The sequence below is a fragment of the Canis lupus genome, chromosome 29 (assembly GCF_011100685.1).
Source record: "Canis lupus familiaris isolate Mischka breed German Shepherd chromosome 29, alternate assembly UU_Cfam_GSD_1.0, whole genome shotgun sequence".
Classification (NCBI taxonomy): Eukaryota; Metazoa; Chordata; class Mammalia; order Carnivora; family Canidae; genus Canis; species Canis lupus.
The window spans coordinates 40507535-40530045 of NC_049250.1; the positions used below are offsets into that span (position 1 = coordinate 40507535).

General features: G+C 49.0%; 1 protein-coding gene and 1 non-coding gene across 4 annotated transcripts; both read right to left on the reverse strand.

Moving 5' to 3' along the window:
• Window positions 1-1704: 1704 nt before the first annotated feature.
• C29H8orf37 (chromosome 29 C8orf37 homolog) lies at window positions 1705-20751 on the reverse strand. Of its 3 annotated transcripts, XR_005381266.1 has the most exons (7): window positions 20597-20751; window positions 14990-15077; window positions 12168-12232; window positions 11569-11634; window positions 6854-6949; window positions 2812-3076; window positions 1705-2752 (listed from the first exon to the last, which is right to left on the reverse strand). XR_005381266.1 is itself a non-coding variant. In XM_038579814.1 (6 exons), the coding sequence occupies exons 1-6, from the start codon at window positions 20749-20751 to the stop codon at window positions 2923-2925; spliced, it is 624 nt and encodes a 207-aa protein (XP_038435742.1). In that variant the 3' UTR covers window positions 1705-2922. The 3 variants fall into 3 exon arrangements, 2 of the variants coding, with proteins under 2 accessions (XP_038435742.1, XP_038435743.1); XM_038579814.1 differs by having other exon boundaries at window positions 1705-3076; XM_038579815.1 differs by lacking the exons at window positions 1705-2752; window positions 2812-3076 and adding an exon at window positions 6176-6542.
• Window positions 20752-21280: 529 nt separating this feature from the next.
• Window positions 21281-21362, reverse strand: TRNAS-AGA. The gene has a single exon. It is a non-coding gene; the product is annotated as a tRNA-Ser (tRNA).
• Between the last annotated feature and the right edge of the window lie 1149 nt (window positions 21363-22511).

The following is a 22511-nucleotide window of genomic DNA, read 5'->3' on the forward strand; positions in this document are numbered from 1 at the left end:
CTGTGCACCGACGATCTGAGGACGAGGACGGGGACGGTGGGGCGACCGGCTCCCCCGGGTGCTGTGAGGGTGACGGGAGCGCCGAGGGGAGGCAGGGGCGCACTCAGGGTCGGGTGGAGAAAAAGGCCAAGCCCAAGCTCCCCTCGGCTCCTGGGTTGGTCTACGGTGCGTTGTCGGCTGACGCAGGGACGGCTGCATACCAAGGTGACAGGGCACACTACTGTACGTGTCGCCACGGTGCTCGGGAGAGCGGTGGCGGTGGTGGCGGCGGCGGGCACCCAGGGCCGCAGGCTACGGGACAAGGGACAGAAGGAAACTGGTCCTGTGGAGGAAAACCGTCGGCCAGAGGAACAATGCCAGAGCCCTCTTACACACGCGTGTACGCACACGCAGACTCCTGGCAGGCTCTCCTCCCCGACGGGAGTAAATACCCTCTCTGCTTAACCGATGGTCTGAAACTCTTCTATGGACATTTTTAGAAGAAATTACCAAAATTAGCCCAAATGAATCCCCACTTGAATATTTTACCATCAAGTGAAAAAAAGTGGATACAGAAGAAAGCTACTCATTGTTTGCTCACTTCCAGGCAGGACAAGCGTCTCCGAGTATAAAGCAGTTCAGAGAAAGCAGCTCCCTCACTTGACGAAGAACAGGTCGTTGCTAAGGGAGAAAATTATCACAGATACTGAGGACAAACACGCAAAACCTCTCGAAAGTTTTATAGACTCTGCATTTGGGAATTCTAGTTCATCAGAGACCGTAACCTTCTGCTCTCTTCCTCAGACAGCTGCATTTTGGCTTAAATCACAACCGGTAATAATTTACCCATTTGCATAGAGACATACTATTCTTTCTACATTCTAGGCTGGAAAGTGTACAGCAAAATGGAAAAGCCTATAAATTGCCGACAAAGACGTGAGCCCACGTGTACACTTCTGGCCTTGGGGAACTGGGTCGCGGGACGCCAAACGTGAGCAATGTAGGCGACGTGTAGGGTGGTCATGCAACGGTAAAGGAGAAGACGGTATCGTCAAATCGACGGTTTGGTAAATTCGCTCATTCGGATAAAAGGAAAACATCGTTGTGACGAATGGCTCCTCCATCAAATCACTTCGCTTCTCATAGAATTACACGGAGGTAAAATCTTGGAGAGGAAAACATTTTTATTCAAAGGTAAAAATGTGTACCTGGTGTCAGTACAGAAACCTAGGCCTGTGCCAGCCAGGGGCCACCGCGCCGCTGCCGGGCTGGGCTGCCGAGAGCCGGCGCGCGGGTGAGCAGGTGCGCCTCGGTCAGGAGACGGGTTTAGGGGCTCAGCCTCGTCGTGCCGGTGGGGGGACTGGGCGGGGTGGGCACAGGACTAAGCAATCCCGCCCTGGCTCTGGGCACCCCCTGGGCCACGCCGTGGGCCCCACGTTAGGGCTTCCCCTCGCACGCGGGCAGGACGCGGGCAGGAGGGAGGCTCGGAGGGCTGGGAAGCCCCGAGTTGCCAGGGACCTGGTGACATCCCGGTAACTGACTGCCGTCGCGCCCCTCCAGGCTCAGCGCCGTCGAGGAGCAGCACGACACGCTCCCTGCCCGTCGCCCTCCGCTCGGTCTCCTCACCGCTCCTCTACCAGTACGTCGGGCAACAGGCCGCCTGCGGAGAGAGGTTACTCGCTGTTCGCTTGGTGGAATGGTGGGCGCCAAAGGCGAGAAAAGCACTTGGGGGAAAAATCCAGTAAGGGTTTATTCATATTCAGATTTTTTTCCTTGTGGTTTTAGGGACATCGAAAAAAGTTTTTTACATGTAAGTGAATATTTACTAAAATAGCAGACTATTGATATCGGAATGAACCCAAGGAGAAGAGAGAAGCTAAAACTAGAGTACACGCTCATCACTTGTGCATAGTGTCACTCGGGGTTAGCGAGGCGGGCCCAGATGCGGGCAGCGGCCCCCTTCACCGCACACGACCCGCCCACACCCCCCGTGGCCGCTCATCGCGGTGACGCCCGCCTGAGATTCGGTCTCTGGCTGGAGGAGACGATGTTCGCAGCCCCTCACGGGTCTCGCTGCCCGGCTCCGGGCTCTACCCTCTCCGAGGGCTGTAGGGGAAGGACGCGGCCGAGGGTGTCAGCGGCCGCTGCTCCTGCACCTGCTGACCGGTGGCCGCTACGTATCGGTGTGAAGCGCGGAAGGAGTGTCCCACGTACGAGGAGACGGGCCGGCCGGGCATGTGACGCCTTGCTCCCTTCCTTCCTAAGTGAAATGGCCCCGCGGCAGAAACAAGGAATTCAAAGCGTGAAAGCACGCGGTCTCCCCGTCCTCCTGGTCTTTGGGAATCCATCGTGTGGAGTCATTAGGGGGATTTCCGGCCGTCTCCAGGGGCGCGCTACTGCCCTGCACCTCGCCCCCGCGGGAGCAGGACAGCCGGGAGGGGGACAGCCGGGAGGACAGCGGGAGGAGGACAGCCGGGAGCAGGACAGCCGGGAGGACAGCAGGAGGAGGACAGCCGGGAGGAGGACAGCCGGGAGCAGGACAGCCGGGAGGACAGCAGGAGGAGGACAGCCGGGAGGACAGCCGGGAGGAGGACAGCCGGGAGCAGGACAGCTGGGAGCAGGACAGCCGGGAGGAGGACAGCCGGGAGGACAGCAGGAGGAGGACAGCGGGAGGAAGACAGCCGGGAGCAGGACAGCCGGGAGCAGGACAGCCGGGAGGGGGACAGCCGGGAGGACAGCAGGAGGAGGACAGCGGGAGGAGGACAGCCGGGAGCAGGACAGCTGGGAGCAGGACAGCCGGGAGCAGGACAGCCGGGAGGACAGCGGGAAGAGGACAGCCGGGAGGACAGCCGGGAGCAGAACAGCCGGGAGCAGGACAGCCGGGAGGACAACTGGGAGCAGGACAGCCGGGAGGAGGACAGCCGGGCGCCCAGCTCCGCGCCCTCAGTGCCTGCCGCACACCCAGCGGAGCTGAGGATCGGCCTGCAGGGCAGTCAGGGCTTCGGCAGTCCTCCAGCTACACTGGCAGGCATAGGCCCGGGCTCCCGGCTTCTTTACCAGCTTCGTTCTTAATTTCTGGAACTCCGGCATGTTGTTCCTAGTGATAAAGAATGGAGACTTTAGCACATTTGCTCTGGCTCTGGCTTTGCTCATTTAGTTCTGGCTTTGCTCAGAGCTGAAGGACTTAAAAAAAAAAAGTTCTCACTGCTTTGTTTTCCTATGTTGACAACAGCTGAGCACTACACAACCTCGTCCTCGCACCCGACACCAGGGGACGGGCTTCTGTGTTCTTCCCGATGCTGTTTCCTCGGGGTCCAGTACTTCTGCGTGGCCGTCCTCTAGGCCTGTTTACTAAAGCTGCCGCCACAGCACAACGAACTAAGAGGCTGCGTGAAGAACTATGGGGTGGTCCTACAGAGATGATACGAGAGGACTGGGAGGGATGCTGGTTCATCTCCCACCTCAGATCCTCACCTACACCTTATTCTAAAAGCCTGCAATATGGCCAGTGAGGGGCAGATGAGAGCATAAAGATAGGGCACCCCGGGGGGCTCAGCGGTTGAGCATCTGCCCTCGGCCCAGGGTGTGACCCCGGTGACCCGGGATCAAGTCCTGCGTCGGGCTCCCTGCATGGAGCCTGCTTCTCCCTCTGCCTGGGTCTCCGCCTCTCCCCCCCACCCCCCACTCTGTGTCTCTCATGGGTAAATAAATAAAATCTTTAAAAAAAGAGAGAGAATAAAGACAACAGGCTTCTGGTGCGTTACCTATAGCAATTCTTCACTTCTAGACAAAAAGTACCTGTTGCTTCTATTTGTTGAACTGATATTGTACCTTTCACTCGTTTCAATGATAGACTTATTTATCAGCCAGATATACTATTAGCCACAGAATAAATGTCTATCCTGCCTTAAACGTCAATAATGTGAAGATAATTAAATGAGTGGGCAGGACCATCATCACAAAAAACGAGAACCATCAGACCTGATGCTACTATAAATGAGACTACAGGGGTTCATTCAAGTTTCACGAACTGAAATTCATGATTTTCACGATAATCCATGTACTGAATTTACGTAACTGTTCTAGGACAGAAGAAAAGGGGAAAATTCAAAGTGAAATGCTGAAAAAACACAAAGCGAAATGATGAAATAAAGTATGCATATTAAAAAGAGACCCAAAGTGCTGTTACTTTTGAGGTCACTGCGACAGGAGGCAGGCTACAAGGTGCCCTCTGGTGGCCACTGGGCACCACACTCCGTGCTGTACAGAATCCAGGCATGATTTAGGTTTTGAACCTAACAAAACCTAAGAGATTTTCCAGGGCAACCGTTTGATTTCAGGAAACTGAGACTCTGACCACCTCAGCGTTACAGTAATCTGGGGGGAGAAATGGATAAGCTAAGCTTTATCGGAAAGAAAAACACTCCACAAATGAAAACTAAACCTTCTTTATTCAATCTGCAATATATGGTGGCAAGTTTAACAGCTGACTGAATCCTTAATTAGAGATTTTATGAGTCGGGGAGTCATGGATAGCCAGAAAACCGATTAATGCACTTCAAATGTTTTTTAGGAAGCACGTATCTTAAAAGCTTAGAAAACTAATTTCCCATTAAGAGAATGATTTAGTAGGAAATGATTTAGTAGGAAAAATAAAAGCATTTCATTTAGCTATTTTTGCAGGATGATCAAGTTACAGCTTATACTACTTTTTGAAAATTGCAGAACTTCCCAAAGCTAGGATACGCACTTCTGTCGTTTATAAGGACAAGCCAATGTGCAGACTGACAACACTAAAAATAAATGCCCCCCACCCCCGTCTGCCTTTTATCTTGCCTTCTTTGGTGACCACCCACTTGTGCTTTCCTTAGCTAGCACCACCCCCCACCCTCCTCAAGTGCTTCATCTTCTCTCCGCGCCTTCCTTTTAGCCCATCGCATCCTCATTCACACAGCCGGGCCACTGGATGTGAAAATCTTCCACTTCCTAGCTTTCCCCCCAAACACCTCACTCTTTTCCCTCCCTCCGCCCAGGCACCGAGGGCTCAGCACAGCACTGATGTGATATGCATCCTATTATTCTATGCTCGTCGTATAAAAATTGATGGTTCCCACTGGTGACACTGGGGGATTACTGACCACTCATTACAGTAACCAGAAGTTAGGATAGAAAGACGATGGAGAGGAGTCAGAAATGGCAAAACAGACCTGAAATCAAAAGCTAACCTTTCCAACTCTGGGATTAAATGTGGGCTAACCTGACCTGGGTGTTTGGGACTGCATTAGGCTTCATTTGGGCTGGGAAATGTGAAACCTTGCAAGCTGTAATTTTTCCATGAATTTGTATATTTGAATTTTTCTGTATGTGTGGGAGAGGTCTCGAAGTTTTCACGGGATTTTTCAAAGTGGTTTGATGTGAAAGAGTTTTAAAAAACGATTCGTGGAGACTCCTATGGATTTACAAGAGAACGGCTCCCAGACGAGGTGTGGAACACAGACTCTCACCTTTTTCTTTATGCTTCTAGAAAGAGATGCAATATATTCTGATTGCTTGTATTAGAAAATATAATTCTTGTTTAGGCCTAGGTCTGGGCAATGGGGGGGGGGGGTTAAAATGCATGATTTATACACTTCATTAATTTTTAGCTCTTCTTTTTTTTTTGAAAATGTGAAGCATAATTTATAGCCTATTTTTACTTGTTTATTTACTTATGTATTTGTTTGTTTGTTAAGCAGGCTCCACGCCCAGCACAGAGCCCAACGCAGGGCTTGAACTCATGACCTCGAGATCAAGACCTGAGCTGAAATTAAGAGTCGGATGCTTAATTGACTGAGCCATCCGGGTGCCCCATATATGATGTACAATTCAGATTCATTTTTAAAACTTACAACATCTTAAAATTGGGTATGGAGTAAGTGTATAAGAATGTATAAACTGCAAAAATACCAGTAAGACACTATCCTGGGGATCCCTGGGTGGCCCAGCGGTTTAGCGCCTGCCTTTGGCCCAGGGCATGATCCTGGAGACCCGGGATCGAGTCCCACATCAGGCTCCCTGCATGGAGCCTGCTTCTCCCTCTGCCTGTGTCTTTGCCTCTCTCTCTCTATGTCTATCATAAATAAATAAAAATAAATCTTAAAAAAAAAAAAAGACACTATACTGACCACAAGGAGGGAGGCAGACACGTACCAACCCGAGATTTTCAATCTTGTATTCCAGTGAGTGCTAGAAGCGGTACAGAGTGCCCTGGACACATGTGATGAATTCACTCCCAAGTTGACAGAGTGGCGAGGGGATCATGGAAGATGTGCAGTGAACTGTACGCCCTGAGGGACAGGCCAGGTCTTAGGTTACTAAAGGGTGGGGTGGTGGGAAGGTGTCCTTTCCCAGTGCAAGGGAAGAGCTTGCACTGTCACAGGGAGTGGCAGTACTGGGTACTCTGACGCAGCTGGACTCTTGTGAAGGCAAAAAGTAAACTGTGCAAGGACAAGCTGGGTGACAGACAGATGGGGGCTGGACGGTGAAGGGTCCTGGGTGCTGTCCTAAGGAACCCGGACACGATTCTGTAAGGGGAAGAATTTAGGGCGAGAGCATGGCACGCTCAGGGTTATGCATTTGTGCTCAGCAAGAGAAGGGTGGCCTGAAAGAAGTGACTGTAGGCAGAAGAGCTGTGAGAAGGCTGTCACGATACTCCCGTCTGGAAGTCACCCCCCCCACCCACCGAGGCTGACAGCAGACAGATGGAGCGGAGGAGATGAGGGAGGTATGCAGGTGGGGGCCATCGTCCTGCCAAGCCCGTCGAGAGACGGTATAGCAAAATACAAAGTATACGCGGTACGTTTTTTCCACGAGGTGAAGTTCTTTGTACACATACCTGAAAAACAGATAATCGCACGACTGGTCCCACATATAGTCGTCGTAGCTGACTACCCTGAAATCACACGCTACACAACGCAGGCGGTCACAGGCTCTGTTCAGAGGAAAAGAACAGTATGTTAAAGATTAGCAGCTGTCTAAATATGAAAATATGAAATTATTCATAGGATACACCACATACTACAGGTTACCGAGTAAACAACAGAGCAGTAAACATTAATGTTTTATGAAAGGACGGATTATGCATCTTTCAGGTAAAAGTCCTCAGGTTAAATTTCTGTGCAAAGCTATTTTACTAAGCTCTAAGCTCTCATGCACCGATATATTTGTTATATATATTTTATGTACATTTTCTATACATGCATGTGCGCACCTGCATATTGTACAGATACAGAACAAAAGGGATGTGCACATCTTTTAGTTCAGTGGTTTTCAAATTGGGTCTGAGGGAGATCTCCACTTAAGGCACTTAAATTGCTTCCCTTCCCACTGAAATTTTCAGGGGTGCCTCTATCACACAGAGAGAGAGAGAAAGTGGGTGCGTGAGTGAGTGAGCATGCGCCTGCACATATGCACACGTAGACGGGGAGGGGGGCAGAAAAATCTTCCAGCAGACTCCCCACTGAGCACCGAGCCTGATGTGGGGCTCTGTTGCACGACCCATGAGATCTTGACCTGAGCTGAAACCAAGAGTCAGATGCTGAACCGACGGAGCAACTCAGGCCCTTCGATAAGAGGTTTGAACATACCAAAAACAAAGCGAAAAGACCAGTGACAGAGTGGGAGAAAATGTTTTCAACACACAGTCAAATACTCATACTATACACCAAGAGTGCTTACAAATGAGAACAAAACTTAAAATATATTCAATTGCTCTAATACAGGCATCACGGAATAGCCGTTAAGAGCACAGACTGTGCAGACCGACTGCCTAGGTTCAGATGTGATTCCACTATTTACTAGCTGTGTAACTATAGTCAGGTAACTTCTTTGTGACTCAGTTTCCCCATCTGTAAAATTATATGCCTCATAGAATTCTTCTGAGGATCTAATGAGTTGACACTGGTAAGGTGCTTATAACCGTGCCTGCCACACTGGTTATTAAATGGTCAAAATATAATGAAAATTTAAAGCAACCATAAAATAAATGTTTTAACCAATTAAGTCAACAAAAATTAGCACTCTCAGACATTCCTGGTGGCTATGTGAATTCCTATAACCTTTTGGGAAAAACCTTAGGTTAGCACTATTTTGAAATTAAAATAATCCCTAGCTGTTGCTCCAGCAACCCCATTTTTTTTGGAACCTATTACATATAAAGAAAAACATCAGTCTAGAAGCCTTTATCTCAAGAATTTTTACTGCACTGCAGAATTGCTGAAGTGGCAAAAAACCAGGATGTCACTTGGATACCTATTAAAAAGGGAAAAGACTGAATAATATGCAGTCTGTTTATGCTACGGATTATTAGACAGCTGGTAAAGAGAATTAGATTCATCTAGTGACTTAGAGGGATGTCCGAAGCAAGGTACCCAGCCAGCATATATAGCATAAGCCTATTTTTATAAAAACAACCAAAAAAATTTCCTGTACAGGTGTTTGTAAGTTTGTAAGAACATGGAGGCAAATGTGGAAGGTTATATACTATGCAGCCAACACTGGCTACCTCAGGGGTAGTGGGAAAGGAGAAGAGAAAACATTATTATCTTTCTCTTTATATATTCTCAAATTTAATTTTTAAGAAATAAGCATTCAATTCTTCAATAAAAACATAACTAAAACACCCCATCATGAGAACTTTTTTCACTTATTTCCCTCTAACATTCAGATATGGTTAACTTCAAAACTGCAATTATTTTTTGGCCTGAAGAGTTCTTTGAAAACAGATGCTTTTTATTTTAAAAATCATTATTAAAAATAACTAAACACTCAAAATCTATACAAATTTCATAAACAACTCCATATTTTATCTCAGACTCAGCCATTTATAGAGTTGTATTTGTACATATGGAAATCCAACACAATTACATTTGTACACATTTGAACTTGGATTTTGAATGCACGACTCAGGAAATGCAAAATGATGGTTCCCAAAGCTGCCGTAACTTGCTTTCTTATGCATATGTAGTTTATTACATGATTGCACAGAGTGTTAACTTTAATGCCTTAATACATATGTGCAATTTGGCTAAATTACTGCTGGTGTGGGAACTATAATTTCGAATTTCCTGATGTTTTGTATGTGTAAAATCTCAACCATAATGTTAAATACAGCTTTTTAATTTAATTTAAAATTTAGTAGTTTATTCAAATCTAGTCACACTACTACATTTTCCTACAAACACTGCCCTGTGAGAAAAATAAAACTAACTTGCAGCTAAGAAATCATTCTGCTGCTACGATTCACTCTATTAGATCATAATTAGTAGCAGTGCGTGGAATAATCCAGTCTTACAAGTAGTTCAAAACAGCAGAGTAAAATTCGATATGGCTTGAAAGTAACACCTTGATTTTATCTATACCTTATTAATGCCACCACGCTTCCTGCTACTACCTACTACCCTTTCTCCTTCCCCCCAACTGCGTAAAGGACTCAAGGCCTCACACCCTAAAATCATTCAGCAGCACTCCCAAACCAGAGCTTTACCTAGAAATCAAACAAATGAAACACATAGAAAATAGGCAGAACAGACTCCATTTCCTTTATGCCCTGGGCATGGAAGTCAGTGCTCATATTCAGGGCTTAAATATATTTCTCTCCCGTACCTACCTAACAAGAGGATATCTAAAAAAGGGCACGATTCTAGTGAAAGGGAAGTTGTCAGGATTCTTCCAAAATGTGGAGGGAGAGCAAATACGAAGGTGGCACCAACAGCGTTGTCCTTTTGTCCAGTTAATACACACAATCTTTACCATTTTTAAGGTGTTCATGATGGGAATGCCCCCAATAGTCTGGGGTGTCCGTCAACTCCTGTCCGGTCTACACAGTGGTCTAAGAAGCCTCACCGTCTGGACAGCTGGGAAAAACAGCAGCCACAACAGCAGAAACAGCTGAGCTTCTCCCCTCTTGCAAACACCACGCGGCCCTGTTAACTGGTATACTGGGAAGGTCGGGGGACCAGGAACAAGTTGCCAATCTGAGACCTAGGTTTGAGATAATTTACGCGACCTCGGGAAGGCACATTACTTGGAAGTCGTTCTTGACAACATTCTCTTTTACTTCCCGTAGCCATTTAAACCCATTTAAAGCCATTCTATGTTCTAAATGGTGCAAACATGACACCTTTTCCCTACAGCCACTGTCACTACTCAGGTCACAGCTACCGTCGTGGTCTCTTTGCTGGAGCTAACTACTGCCTGCTGACTCCTCTCCTGTCTTGCCCCTCCAAATTCCAATCCATTTTCCATTCAGCAGCCAAAATGACTTTTCTCAGAAACACATACAGGATTGCCATCCCAACTGCCAAAAACAACCCCCCCCAAACGACCAATGGCTTCCTCTGCATATGACATACGTTTTCTGAAGTCCTCCAGAGGACTACAGGACCCCAAACGAAACGTCCCTCGACTACCTCTGCAGCCCCATCAAGAGCCATTCTTCCCCCCACCGGCTGTGCTCCAGTTCACCTGGCTGCCCTCCGCTACTCCAGCTCAGGGATCATCTAACACTGCGTGCCCCCTGGCTCTCATGATTTCCCCTCTTTGCTAATTCATTTTTCATCCTGCACTCTGATGAAATGTTCTTTGCTTGGGAAAGCATTCCCTAACCCTTCATATTTGGGGGGGGTGGTGGTAATTATCTACGCTTATCATACCCTGCACTTTCCCTTCACGTTATGTATGATGTAGGACCCAGCAAGCAGGTGGTTAATTAATATGTGTTCAATGAATTTATTAACACCAGTGTCTCGATTTCCTCATTTCTAAAATGGGGTTAAAAAGTCTTGCTCTATTTGCTTCTTGCTTCCCCCCCCCCCCGTGGAGCTGAATTAATAAGCATATATAAAAATGTGCTCCAGACAGCAGAAAGTATTTCACACATAAAATGTTTTATGTGCACGTGAACTGGTATATGCTTCTCTTTCTGTGGGTGCAGATCAGTGTTAGGAAGAGGTTGGATGATGAGGGTATCTTTGTAATGGTGACGGAGAAGAGACCCATGAATATATACATTTACCTATGTATACATGTGCAAACAGTACGTGTTTTTTCGTCCTGTAGCTGTGCACAAAGTAGGAAGGGGTTTGATGGATCAAATTGGCAAATGCTCATGGATCAGTATTACGTGCTAGGATCATGTAAAATAGGCCATTATGTTGTCTACTTAATTTCCATCTGGAGTGAGACGCTTCTATGCTAGAACCCATTCAAAGTACATGTAAGAAAGTACTACATAAAAGAAAATCTTCATGAAATATTTGCTCTTTGAAAGTCAACCAGAATGGACCATCTTAGAGGCCATTTTTTATCTTTTTAATTTTTGAGAGAGGGACTGAGAGAGAGTGTGTGCCTGTGTGTGGGGCGGGGCAGAGGGAGGAGAGCTCTTAAGCAGGCTCCATGCTGGGCAAGGATGCCCAACGCAGGCCTCGATCGGTCTTGATCGGTCTCACTGACCCTGAGATCATGACCTGAGCCAAACCAAGAGTCGGACGCTTAACGGACGGAGCCACCCAGGCGCCCCGAGAGAGACAGAATCAATTTCTGACATCCTACCTCTGTGAAGTATTTGTTCCAATGCCACACGGGGCAGTGCTCCCACCAAGGTACACTGGGCTGCAACTAGACAGTTCAGCAGACGGAAGAAAAAAATTACGACAAAAAAAAAATATGAGAAGTTAATTTGACCTCATTGACTCTATATTCTTATAATCAAACTGTATATTTTTCCAAGCAGGCCAATTATTTCAAAGGAGGGCCATTTACTCCAGGATCACTGCATTATTGGATATAACCTGTACATTCAGAACACTCAAGAAGTTAACATGAGTCACAGAAAAATGTGTTTGCCAAATAATACAAGGGACAAAGTAAACACTGAAGAATATAACAGAACGTTAATTTTAAGAAACTGTTCACAGTTTTTTTTTTCATGGCAGAAAATTATTTACAATAGCAATAATCTTCCATTCAAGTTCTACACCAAGGGATCACAGGCCGTAAGGACAGGGAAGATACTGCTATCGGTCTTTCTCCTGAAAGCCAGCCAGTGCTTTGTTGTTCAACGTCACTGTTGTTCAAACGGTAAATTTACTAGACTTTGCTTAGCGTTTGCTCACTAGCGTGTGTGATTCACTAAAGCAATCTCAACTTACCTCTTACCAAGGCTTTGAGTGGAAGCTCTGACAGATGGGTTACCTGAAGATTTAGATTTTAATTTCTGTTAAAAAAACAAAACAAAACAATAAAAGGCCAAGGGTAACTTATGGAGAATTCTAACATGAAAATATTCTTTATTTTATAACGAGAATATTTTGCAAATGGCTTCAATAAAGATTTTGTATGATTTTAAAGTTTCTGAAATAAAAGAAACAATGATCAAGACCTTTTAAAGGCAAAAGGGAAGTAGACCTCCCCGAGGAATTTATAAATTACTCCACTAGCTTTTAGTCTAGGAAACTGATATATTGCCGTTATTAGCATGCAAAGATTTAGAGTCACTTTATAACTCTTCAGTTAATACTAAGTCCAGTGATTTAATATGAAGGATCTGCTATTTAAAACTTCATCCTGGAAAAATTCAATTGAGGAGGGGGGAAAAAAAAAAAACCAACTAACTCAGACTCATTTTTAAAGGCTGTGAAGGGTACTCACCTGAACTAAAAATAAACTAACCAAACTCCTGGGTAACTTCAGGAATATTAATTTTGATCAAATGGAATGGTATCAAGCAATAGACATTCAAGGGAAATTGGAGAACTACCTAGGCGCAAGCATACAGTAGTTCCTATATGGTTACATAACACCATCATCATCAGGAAGCATTTATTAAGTGTTAACTGGTATATGGTACCAAACAACATAAACCAACCGCATACTAGGACCACCGCCAAGGAAAGGAAGGAAGTTGGAGAAAAGGCAATTTAAACTATGCAGAGACATGCCTTCATTTTACCTAGTAGGTGAAGAAATTTAATGGAGGCAAAAATATTTCATTTTACTATTTCGCTTAACCTTTTTATTTGATGTTAAACAGACCTGGAAAAATTTTTGGTGCATGTCTGAGAAATAATAACGTGCGTGAGTCTTTTTATTTGGGGAGACACGTTCCATGTACCATCCAGGCTCACACGTGGTGGCAGTTGTTCTGGGGCTTTCAGACACTCAACAGAAGGGGCGAGGTGGGGGGGAGGAAGCGGTACTCCCAGAGGCACGATCCCGTCTGGATGGTGGGACGGACCCCTCTTTTCCTCACCCCGTCTGTGTTTCCCACAGACCCGCTCTCCTCCAGAAGTTTATTTGGGTTGTTTACCCCCTTGCAGTCTGGAGAACGGGATATAATAACTAAAAGAAGGGAGCGCTCAGAACAAGCGCATGGAAGTTTACCTCTTTGTGACTGTACGAATTATTATTTCAAATTAGTGTATCTTAAAGTCAAGGCAGAGAAATTCTTCCCTCTCCTCAAAGTATTCCTCTTCTTCCTTCTCCTCACATACAGACATACACACCGAATTGTTCAGATGATCCACGAATAACAAGAACGCCTCTGGTCTTTTCTACTATGAAATCAGCGTTGCTATTCAAGAGCATTTATGATGCATGCTTGTTTGCAGAGTATTCAACAGCCTTACTACTGTGTTGACACGTTAATCACCTAGGTCATCATTCAGCTTATTAATTTACCACCTGCTTATGAACTGAAAATGCTAAATTTAGAGAAATAAAGATCTTAAGCTATTAGTCATCTGATTTTTAGTCTGGCTGACAAAAATAAAAGTGGCTCACACCCGTGTACTTACCACCACCACCGACTAGGGATTTTTAGTCTATCGTGCTTTAATCTGCCCCCTTTAAAAGAACCTCTTTGATATTCTATTTATTTCTTAGATTTTCTTTTTTCTTTGTGGTCTCTGTAACTTCAACTTCCATTTGGTGTCCGGTGAAAATCTCACAAGTATATTTTATACCCACCACACTGGTAAAAATTAAAGTATACAGCTTCTCATCCACTGCTGGTGAGAAGGATAGAAATGATATAATCATTTTGGAAAACATTTTGGCAAAGGGTAGAAAAGTTGAAGGGTAAGCACACCTTATGACCTAGCAATTCCTTCCTTAGGTTTGTACATCCTAGAGAAACTCCTGTATGTGGGGAAAAGGTGGAGATATCCGATGCAACACCAGTTTTTAAAAGCAACAACTGGAAACAATCTAGATGTCTATCACCAGGGAAGTGGATAAACAAACTGCGGCAGACATCATTTCAAATGGTTTACGATTATATAAGTACAATTAAAATATTAAGGTATCGATGGAAAGGACAGATTACCTCTGGGAAGGAAGGCAGCAGAGTAGGATTTGGAGAGTACTTTTTAATTTTTACAATTTTTATATTATTATTTTTTAATGGAGAGTACTTAAACTAGATCTATAATTTTTATTTCTTTAGAAGAAAAATCCAAATATGACAAGACATTGAGGTATGTTCACTATGGGTGGTAAATATACAGCTGGCTATTATACTGTTTTATGAGCTTTTTATACAGCTGATATGTACAAAAGCACTTAAAGACATGAAAATGTTAACAATTTACCCACTGGGTCATGGGATAACAGCAATGACGCTGCATTTGAGATACTAAACACATTTCTATAATAAAAGCTGTTTTTGGTCTTTTAAAAAATGTTCTTAGAATATAGAATTAAAGTAACCAACTTTACCCGTGAGCTGTCTCCTCTAAATAGCTTTTTAAATTTTTCATTCTTGCTGAGAAATGAACAGCAAAACATATTAATGAGAGTTTTTAATATTTTATTTCTTCTACAACTCTTAAGTGGAATAATTGCCTTAAAATAATTGTATTTTTCAGAACTCAAAGGACTACAGATACTTGTGCATGCTAAACATTTTCAGACTATTCTAAACATGTCTTGAAATAATGAAAGAATTACTGCACATTTATAATACTTAACTTACAACGGGTTTTTTGTCCAAGTTGGGTTCTTCAAATATTTCATTAATAAGACTGTCAAGATCATCTTCTTTCTCAAATGTTTCTGCTGATCTGAAAAGAAAACAGATGAAGTTTAAGTACAGATAAAGTCAGTATCAGAAGAATTTTTGTTTAAATAGTTTATTTCTACAGTTGATAACAGAAGGATAAATGTGATGCTAATTATTTTTTTTCCCTCTATGGACGTAGTTGAAGATTGTTGAGACAAAGATGTAGTTTATCAGGTAAAAAAATTCACATTCGTACTTTACTATCTTCACACTTAAGACATTTAAAGCTCCGCATTATATTTAAGAGAAAGCTGAGCATGCACTTTTCTAAATTACACCAACCACTTATTTAAAGAATATAAAATATATACAATTATAAGTAGAGCCTGAGAATTATAAACAAAGATAATTTTAATGAGTAATTTTTTCCCTAAAAGTTCCATTGTAAGTTAAATAACCATATCCCTTCGCTACAGGAGCTGAAGGTTATATAATCAAAACGATCACTATATATATATAAAAGAGCACTATTCGCTTGACAGAGCATCTCCACTACCTTTCCACCTTGCGCAGGGAAAGCCAGCGCGGGATTACTGGTACCAACTGTTACTGCACAAAACCTCTATTTAACAGCTAACATTTACTGAATACTCACAATATAGATGAAGAAGCAGGGACTGAGAGTTTCAGAAACTCACTCAAGGTCATACGCCCAGTGGGAGGAGAGGCTTGGAATTGAATCTAGGGCAGCCTGGCACCTAACACTAAACAAGGTCAACTCTTTTCAGAGCTTGTATGTCACAGATGCTTCACATCAGCTTTATAACTTCATTAGACCATAAAGATTCTTGTTTTAGAAGACAAGCTTTTTAGCCAGACTCTAACTTTAGAAACGTATTCACTCTGAAAATCCTTAACCTCAGGATCATAGGCTGTAGTTACTGCTTAGAGTCTAACCGGGCGGTGCTGCCCGTGCCCTACGTTGGTTCCCTCTGTCTCTAGGTGTTGCCTCTTTAAACTATTTAACCTCTCTGAACCTCAGGTTTCTTATCTGTAAAAAGGAGGTCTAGAGAACTATTTAAAACTTCTTCCAGGTGTAATAGCCTGTCTCCGGACTCGATATTCCTCAACGATAGTGAAATTCTTCCCTCAAAGGTCAATACTGCCCACATCACTGAATTCAATGGCCCTTTTCAGTTCCAATCCTCTTTTAATCTTCCAGAAACACCTGACCTGTTGGGTACCAATTCCTTCAATTCCTTCTAGGAGAGCAGGCTGCTAAGTTGTCCTCTTGAAATTCTCTCCTCCTTTAGTTTGCACAACATACTCTTTGGGCTCTCCTCCCTCACGCAGTTTCACGATTTCGAGAATCAGATACACTCAAACTTTATCAAACCTATGAACACTATTAGAGATCCAAACTTACATAATATTCTGGTCTGTTATACAATCTCATGATGCATACAACTGCCTATGCTTTAAGGTAGAAGTGAATAAAAAAAAAAAGAAGAATGCCATCATTTCAGTGAGAACTCATACAACAAATTTTAAAGGACTGTATAATACTTTTGTCTGTTGATGCTATAACACAATAATCTTTTTCTTTTTTAAAGTTTGTTTATTTTTTAGTAATCTCGTCACCTACTGTGGGGCTCAAACTCACGACCCTGAGACCAAGAGTCACATGCTTTTCCAACTAAGCCCGCCAGGTGTCCTTATAATACAATAATCTTAATCAAAGGTTAATAAACATTTATTAGTTCCCCCCAACTTTATTCTTACATTATAATCTTGATTAAAGATATGGTTTTTATCAAAAATAAAAGGTATACTCTATGTAAAAAGGTACAAACAATTGAAAGTCACAATTAAATATGAAAGGTATATATAAGAGCTTAAATCTAGATTTACAATATTCTGGCAGACTTGGAAATATGACCTTGGGCAAGTAACTCTTCTACTAAGTCTTAGTTTGGTCAGTGAAAGGTGGATAATAGTATTATTCACCTCATAGGGTTGGGGAGAGTAAATGAAACAACACATACAAAGCAGTTAGCATATAGAAAGGACTCAATAAATGTTGGCTATTATTTGTAGCTATTATCTAGGAGGCTATATTATCTACAAATATTCCCATCTGTATCATCCTGAAACACTTTAGTCCTATTGCAGTTCAACCTATAGCATTTTTTTTTTTTTTTTTTTTTTTTAACTAATCATGCACCCCTCTTGATCACTGTGAGCACTTCAACAACTCGTGAATGTTTCGGACCACTTGCACTAGCAGTTGTTCTTGCTATCCAGATGCAGCATGCTCATTTATTTTATTATTTGCAGGCCTATCATTTTAAGAGGAAACTTCAGTATTTTACTTCCTAACAGGGAGGGAAGAGATACTGGCTACCTCGCCATACAATTGGCAGGTAGTCTCTTGTTATTATAATAAATTCATAATATAAATCGGTTTCTAATTTTTAAATACCAATTTTAGTTCAGGATAAAATTTTTATGTTTGAGATTACATACCCGATAGGGACTGTATTCCGGTATTAGATTTAGGGCTTTTGCTGCTGTTTTTTGCATGATTTACCTTTATAACTACATTACCAAATGAACAACAACAGTACTGGTCTGCTACAACATTTATAAACGTGTTACTGGTGTTACTGAGCAATCTGATGTGGTGAGGTGGGACAGGAGGCTAGAAACATTGTGGATGGATGTTAGCAGTGCAGGAACGGGCTACGGAGAGGCATAAAGGGGCCTGCTCTTGAAAAGCATCCACCTTGGCAGCCCTTCCCATTTTGGGCCTCCTGCTCTGAGACATCCCATCCCTGGGCACCCCAGTTCTCCTAAGATGAAGGCTCTTTGATAAATTCTCTCCATCCGCCTAAGGAATGAATAAAAAGAAAAGAAATCGCAGAGTAACACGGCGGTGGGATGACGATGGCATATGTACCAGGAGTGAGTACAGAGACCTCCAGCACAGGGACAGTCACGGACAAATTAAGGAGGGTGATATTTGCATAAACGTTCAGTCCAGGAAGCCTCTGACCCTTCAAAGTCAGTCCCTTTAGTTGGGTCTACACTTGATTTTTACAACGCTGCCCAGTACACAACTCATTTTTAGAACCTGTTCCTGAACTTTAGCACCTTCTCAATGTTTTTATCTTCCAGGGGTCAATTTTTATAAACAAATGCCATGAGAGGCCACGTGTGATAAAGCCCGCACCATCGCTGCCGGGTAAATACGTGCGGGCAACCATGCACACACCACCTAGACCACACCAAACCACAGATGCACGCACATATTGACAGGGAGGGCTTTCTTGGGCTGTTCCAAAGCTGCCTCTGTGTGATTTCAAACATTTCCAACACGGTTACGGCCGAGGCTCCCAACTCATCACTTTGAAGGACAATATTTATTCTGACGCCAAGAATTCTGACCTTTTGGGATGGAGGAGAAAATGAGAGGGAAAAGGAAGCCTTATTACTTTATGATTTTATCAAAGAGATGGACAGATGTGCTAGGTAGTTTTTTGGGTCAAAACCCAGAATACTTAGGAAATCTCCTCAAATTTCAATTTGGATGCCTGAGGGCTCCTGGGACCTTACCTGGGGGTCACGGGGAGAAGGTAGGTGGTTGGATTAATACGGTGTGCATAATAATTAGCTATTTATCATCAACTGAATCTCATTTAATTCTCTGAGTTAAAAAAAAGCCAACAACACAGCTAACGACCCAATAGAAGGGAAACGTTTTCTCCACTAACAGGCCCAAGGATCATTCAGCCTGGGGGGCAGGGGGGAACCCAACGAGGCTAGAGGCCGACAGTGCGGGTCAGAGCGAGGTCCCCGGGGTGCCCCGGGGTGGGGGCGGGGCGAGCTCCTGGGGGCCCGGGGAGGGCGAGGCCGCACCTCTGCCCCCACCACCTCGGGGTCCCCGGGGTGACACGGGCGAGCTCCTGGGCCAGGGCTGCCGCAGGGGGAGGCGATGCCCCGGCCTCCTGTTGGGGCGCATAGGGCTCCACGTCCCGGGGGGCGGGGCTGGGATCGGGCTGGGATCCGGGCTGGGATCAGGGCTGGTGATCGGGGCTGGGATCCGGGCTGGGATCAGGGCTGGTGATCGGGGCTGGTGATCGGGGCTGGGACCGGGGCTGGGATCCGGGGCTGGGATCGGGGTTGGGATCGGGGCTGGGGATCGAGGCTGGGACCGGGGCTGGGACCGGGGGCTGGGATCGGGGCTGAAGATCGGGGGCTGGGATCGGAGCCTGGATCGGGGCTGGCATCCGGGGCTGGGATCGGAGCTGGGGATCGAGGCTGGGACCGGGGCTGGGATCCGGGGCTGGGATCGGGGCCTGGATCGGGGCTGGGATCGGGGCTGGACCGGGGCTGGGGATCGAGGCTGGGGATCGAGGCTGGGATCCGGGGCTGGGATCGGGGCTGGGATCCGGGGCTGGGATTGGGGCTGGGATTGGGGCTGGGATCGGGGCTGGGACCGGGGCTGGGGATCGAGGCTGGGGATCGAGGCTGGGACCGGGGCTGGGATCGGGGCTGGGGATCGGGGCTGGGATTGGGGCCTGGATCGGGCTGGGATCGGGGCTGGGATCGGGGCTGGGATCCGGGGCTGGGATCCGGGGCTGGGATTGGGGCCTGGATCGGGCTGGGATCGGGGCTGGGATCGGGGCTGGGACCGGGGCTGGGGATCGAGGCTGGGGATCGAGGCTGGGACCGGGGCTGGGATCGGGGCTGGGGATCGGGGCTGGGATCGGGGCTGAGGATCTGGGGCTGGGATTGGGGCTGGGACCGGGGCTGGGATCGGGGCTGGGGATCGGGGCTGGGGATCGGGGGTGGGGATCGGGGCTGGAGATCGAGGCTGGGACCGGGGCTGGGGACCGGGCCCGGGACCGGGGATCGAGGCTGGGACCGGGGCTGGGATCCGGGGCTGGGATCGGGGCCTGGATCGGGGCTGGGATCGGGGCTGGACCGGGGCTGGGGATCGAGGCTGGGGATCGAGGCTGGGACCGGGGCTGGGATCTGGGGCTGGGATCGGGGCTGGGATCCGGGGCTGGGATCGGGGCTGGGACCGGGGCTGGGACCGGGGCTGGGGATCGAGGCTGGGGATCGAGGCTGGGACCGGGGCTGGGATCGGGGCTGGGGATCGGGGCTGGGACCGGGGCTGGGGATCGAGGCTGGGGATCGAGGCTGGGACCGGGGTTGGGATCGGGGCTGGGGATCGGGGCTGGGATCGGGGCTGAGGATCTGGGGCTGGGATCGGGGCTGGGACCGGGGCTGGGATCGGGGCTGGGATCAGGACTAGGGACCGGGGGCTGGGACCGGGGCTGGGACCGGGGCTGAGGACCGGGCCCGGTCCCGGGGTTGGGACCGGGGCTGGGACCGGGGCTGGGACCGGGGCTGGGACCGGGGCTGGGATCAGGACTAGGACCGGGGGCTGGGACCGGGGCTGGGACCGGGGGCTGGGACCGGGGCTGGGACCGGGCCCGAGCGCGGGCGGGCGGGCAGTGGGCCGGGGCGTGGAGCGGGCGCTACGAGGCCGGCCGCCCCCTCCCGCCTGTTAACCTGAGGGTCTCCTCCGCCGCGGCCCGGTCCCGCTCGGTGCCGAGGACGCCGCCGCCGCAGCCTCGGGGCCGCCCGGCCGCGCCCCGCCTCAGGGGGCCTGGTCGGCAAAACTTGGACTCGACCTCGTCCAGGAGCTCGTCCAGGCCCTCCGCCATCTTGGACCGTGACGTCTTCCCCCTTCGCGTCGCGGCGACGCCGGGCGGTTTCCAGGGGCAACGCGAGGCTACGCCGAGCGCGCCCGGCCCCCCCCCGCCCCCCCCCCCCGCTCCGCGCCCGCGCATGCGCTCTCGGTGCCAGGGCGGCCCGGGCGTGCGAGGTGTCGGGGAGCTCGCGCGGCGGGGGGCGCGGGGCGCGGGGGGCGCGGGGGGCGCGCGGGGCGTCCCCGGGGCGCGGGGCCCGAGCTGTCCGCTGCTGCGGGAGCCCGCGGCGCTGTGCTTCCCCGCGCTGCAGGCCGCCGAGCTGCGCCCGGTCTCCCCCTCCCGGACCCAGGTCGTAACCGCAGTCCCGGGCTCCGGGCCTCCCTGGCGCGCTGCTCCTGCGGCCCCGCGGGGGTTCCCGGGCTGCGTCCCCGCCGCGCACGAGTCCCTTAAAGAAGGCGCGGGAGGGGCGGCGGCGAAGTCCTCCAAGCGGAGGCCAGTGTCGGCTGCAAGAAAACGAAGGGAGGCGCGGGGAGCGCCGCCGCCCCGTAGTCGGCAGGATTCGAACCTGCGCGGGGAGACCCCAATGGATTTCTAGTCCATCGCCTTAACCACTCGGCCACGACTACTGCTGCTGCGGGCTGCGGCGGCGAGGCCTATGTAGCGGCGCGGGCACGTGTCCGGGCGGGGCGGCGGGAGGCTCCCGAGCCCCGAGCGCGCTCCGAGCCCCGGCCCCGCCGCCCGCCGCCCGCCGCCCCGGAGAGCGCCCCGGAGAGCGCCCCGGAGAGCGCCCCGGAGAGCGCCCGAGCCCTTCTCCGCCGCCATCCGGAAGACTCGGAGTTGGTGCAGTCGGGGTTGCTCGGCGGGGCCGGGGCGGGGGCACAGCGCGCTCGCGGTCCCCCGGGTCCCCCAGGTCCCCGAGGTCGCTGAGGTCCCCGAGCCGCCAGCCCCGCCCCCCGCCCCGCCGTGCACCTGCCGCGGCGCGCGGGACCCCCCGTTCCGTGGACGCGGCGCTCGGACGCTCCCGCGACCCGGGTCACAGCTCCCGAGGCCCCAGTCCCGGCGGCGTGCGGCGGGATGCGCGCGCTGCCCCCCTGGGAAGCCCCCTGGGGTGGCCCCTGAGACGCCCGCCTGGGATGGCCCCCTGGGGTGCCTCCTGGGATGCCCCCCCTGAGATGCCCCCCTGGGATGCCCCTGGGGTGCCCCCTGAGGTGCCCCCTGAGATGATGCCCCCCTGCGATGGCCCCCTGGGGTGCCCCCCTGGGATGCCCCCCTGAGATGCTCCCCTGGGGTGCCCCCCTGGGGTGCGTCCTGGGATGTTCCCCCTAGGATATCCCCCTCGGGATGCCCCCCTGGGGTACCCCCCTGAGATGCCCACCTGGGATGGCTCCCTGGGGTGCCTCCTGGGATGTCCCCCCCCCGGGGTTGCCCCCCTGGGATGCCCCCCCCCACCGAGATGGCCCACTGGGATGCCTCCTGGGATGCCCCCCCCCGAGATGCCCCCCTGGGATGGCCCCCTGAGATGCCCCCTGGGGTGCCCCCTGGGATGCCCCCCTGGGATGCTCCCCTGGGATGGCCCCCTGGGATGCCCCTAGCCACCTGGGATGCTGCGCCCCGGCCTCCGAGCTGTAGACCCCAAAGCGGCCGGCACCCTCGGAAACCCCAGCAGTAGTTAGGCCAAGCAATGCAGCCGCTTCCCTGACCCGGCCTGCGGTGTGTTCGCAAGGTCTCTCCGGGGCCCAGGGCACCCGCTGCAGCCCGCCGGTTACATTTTTATG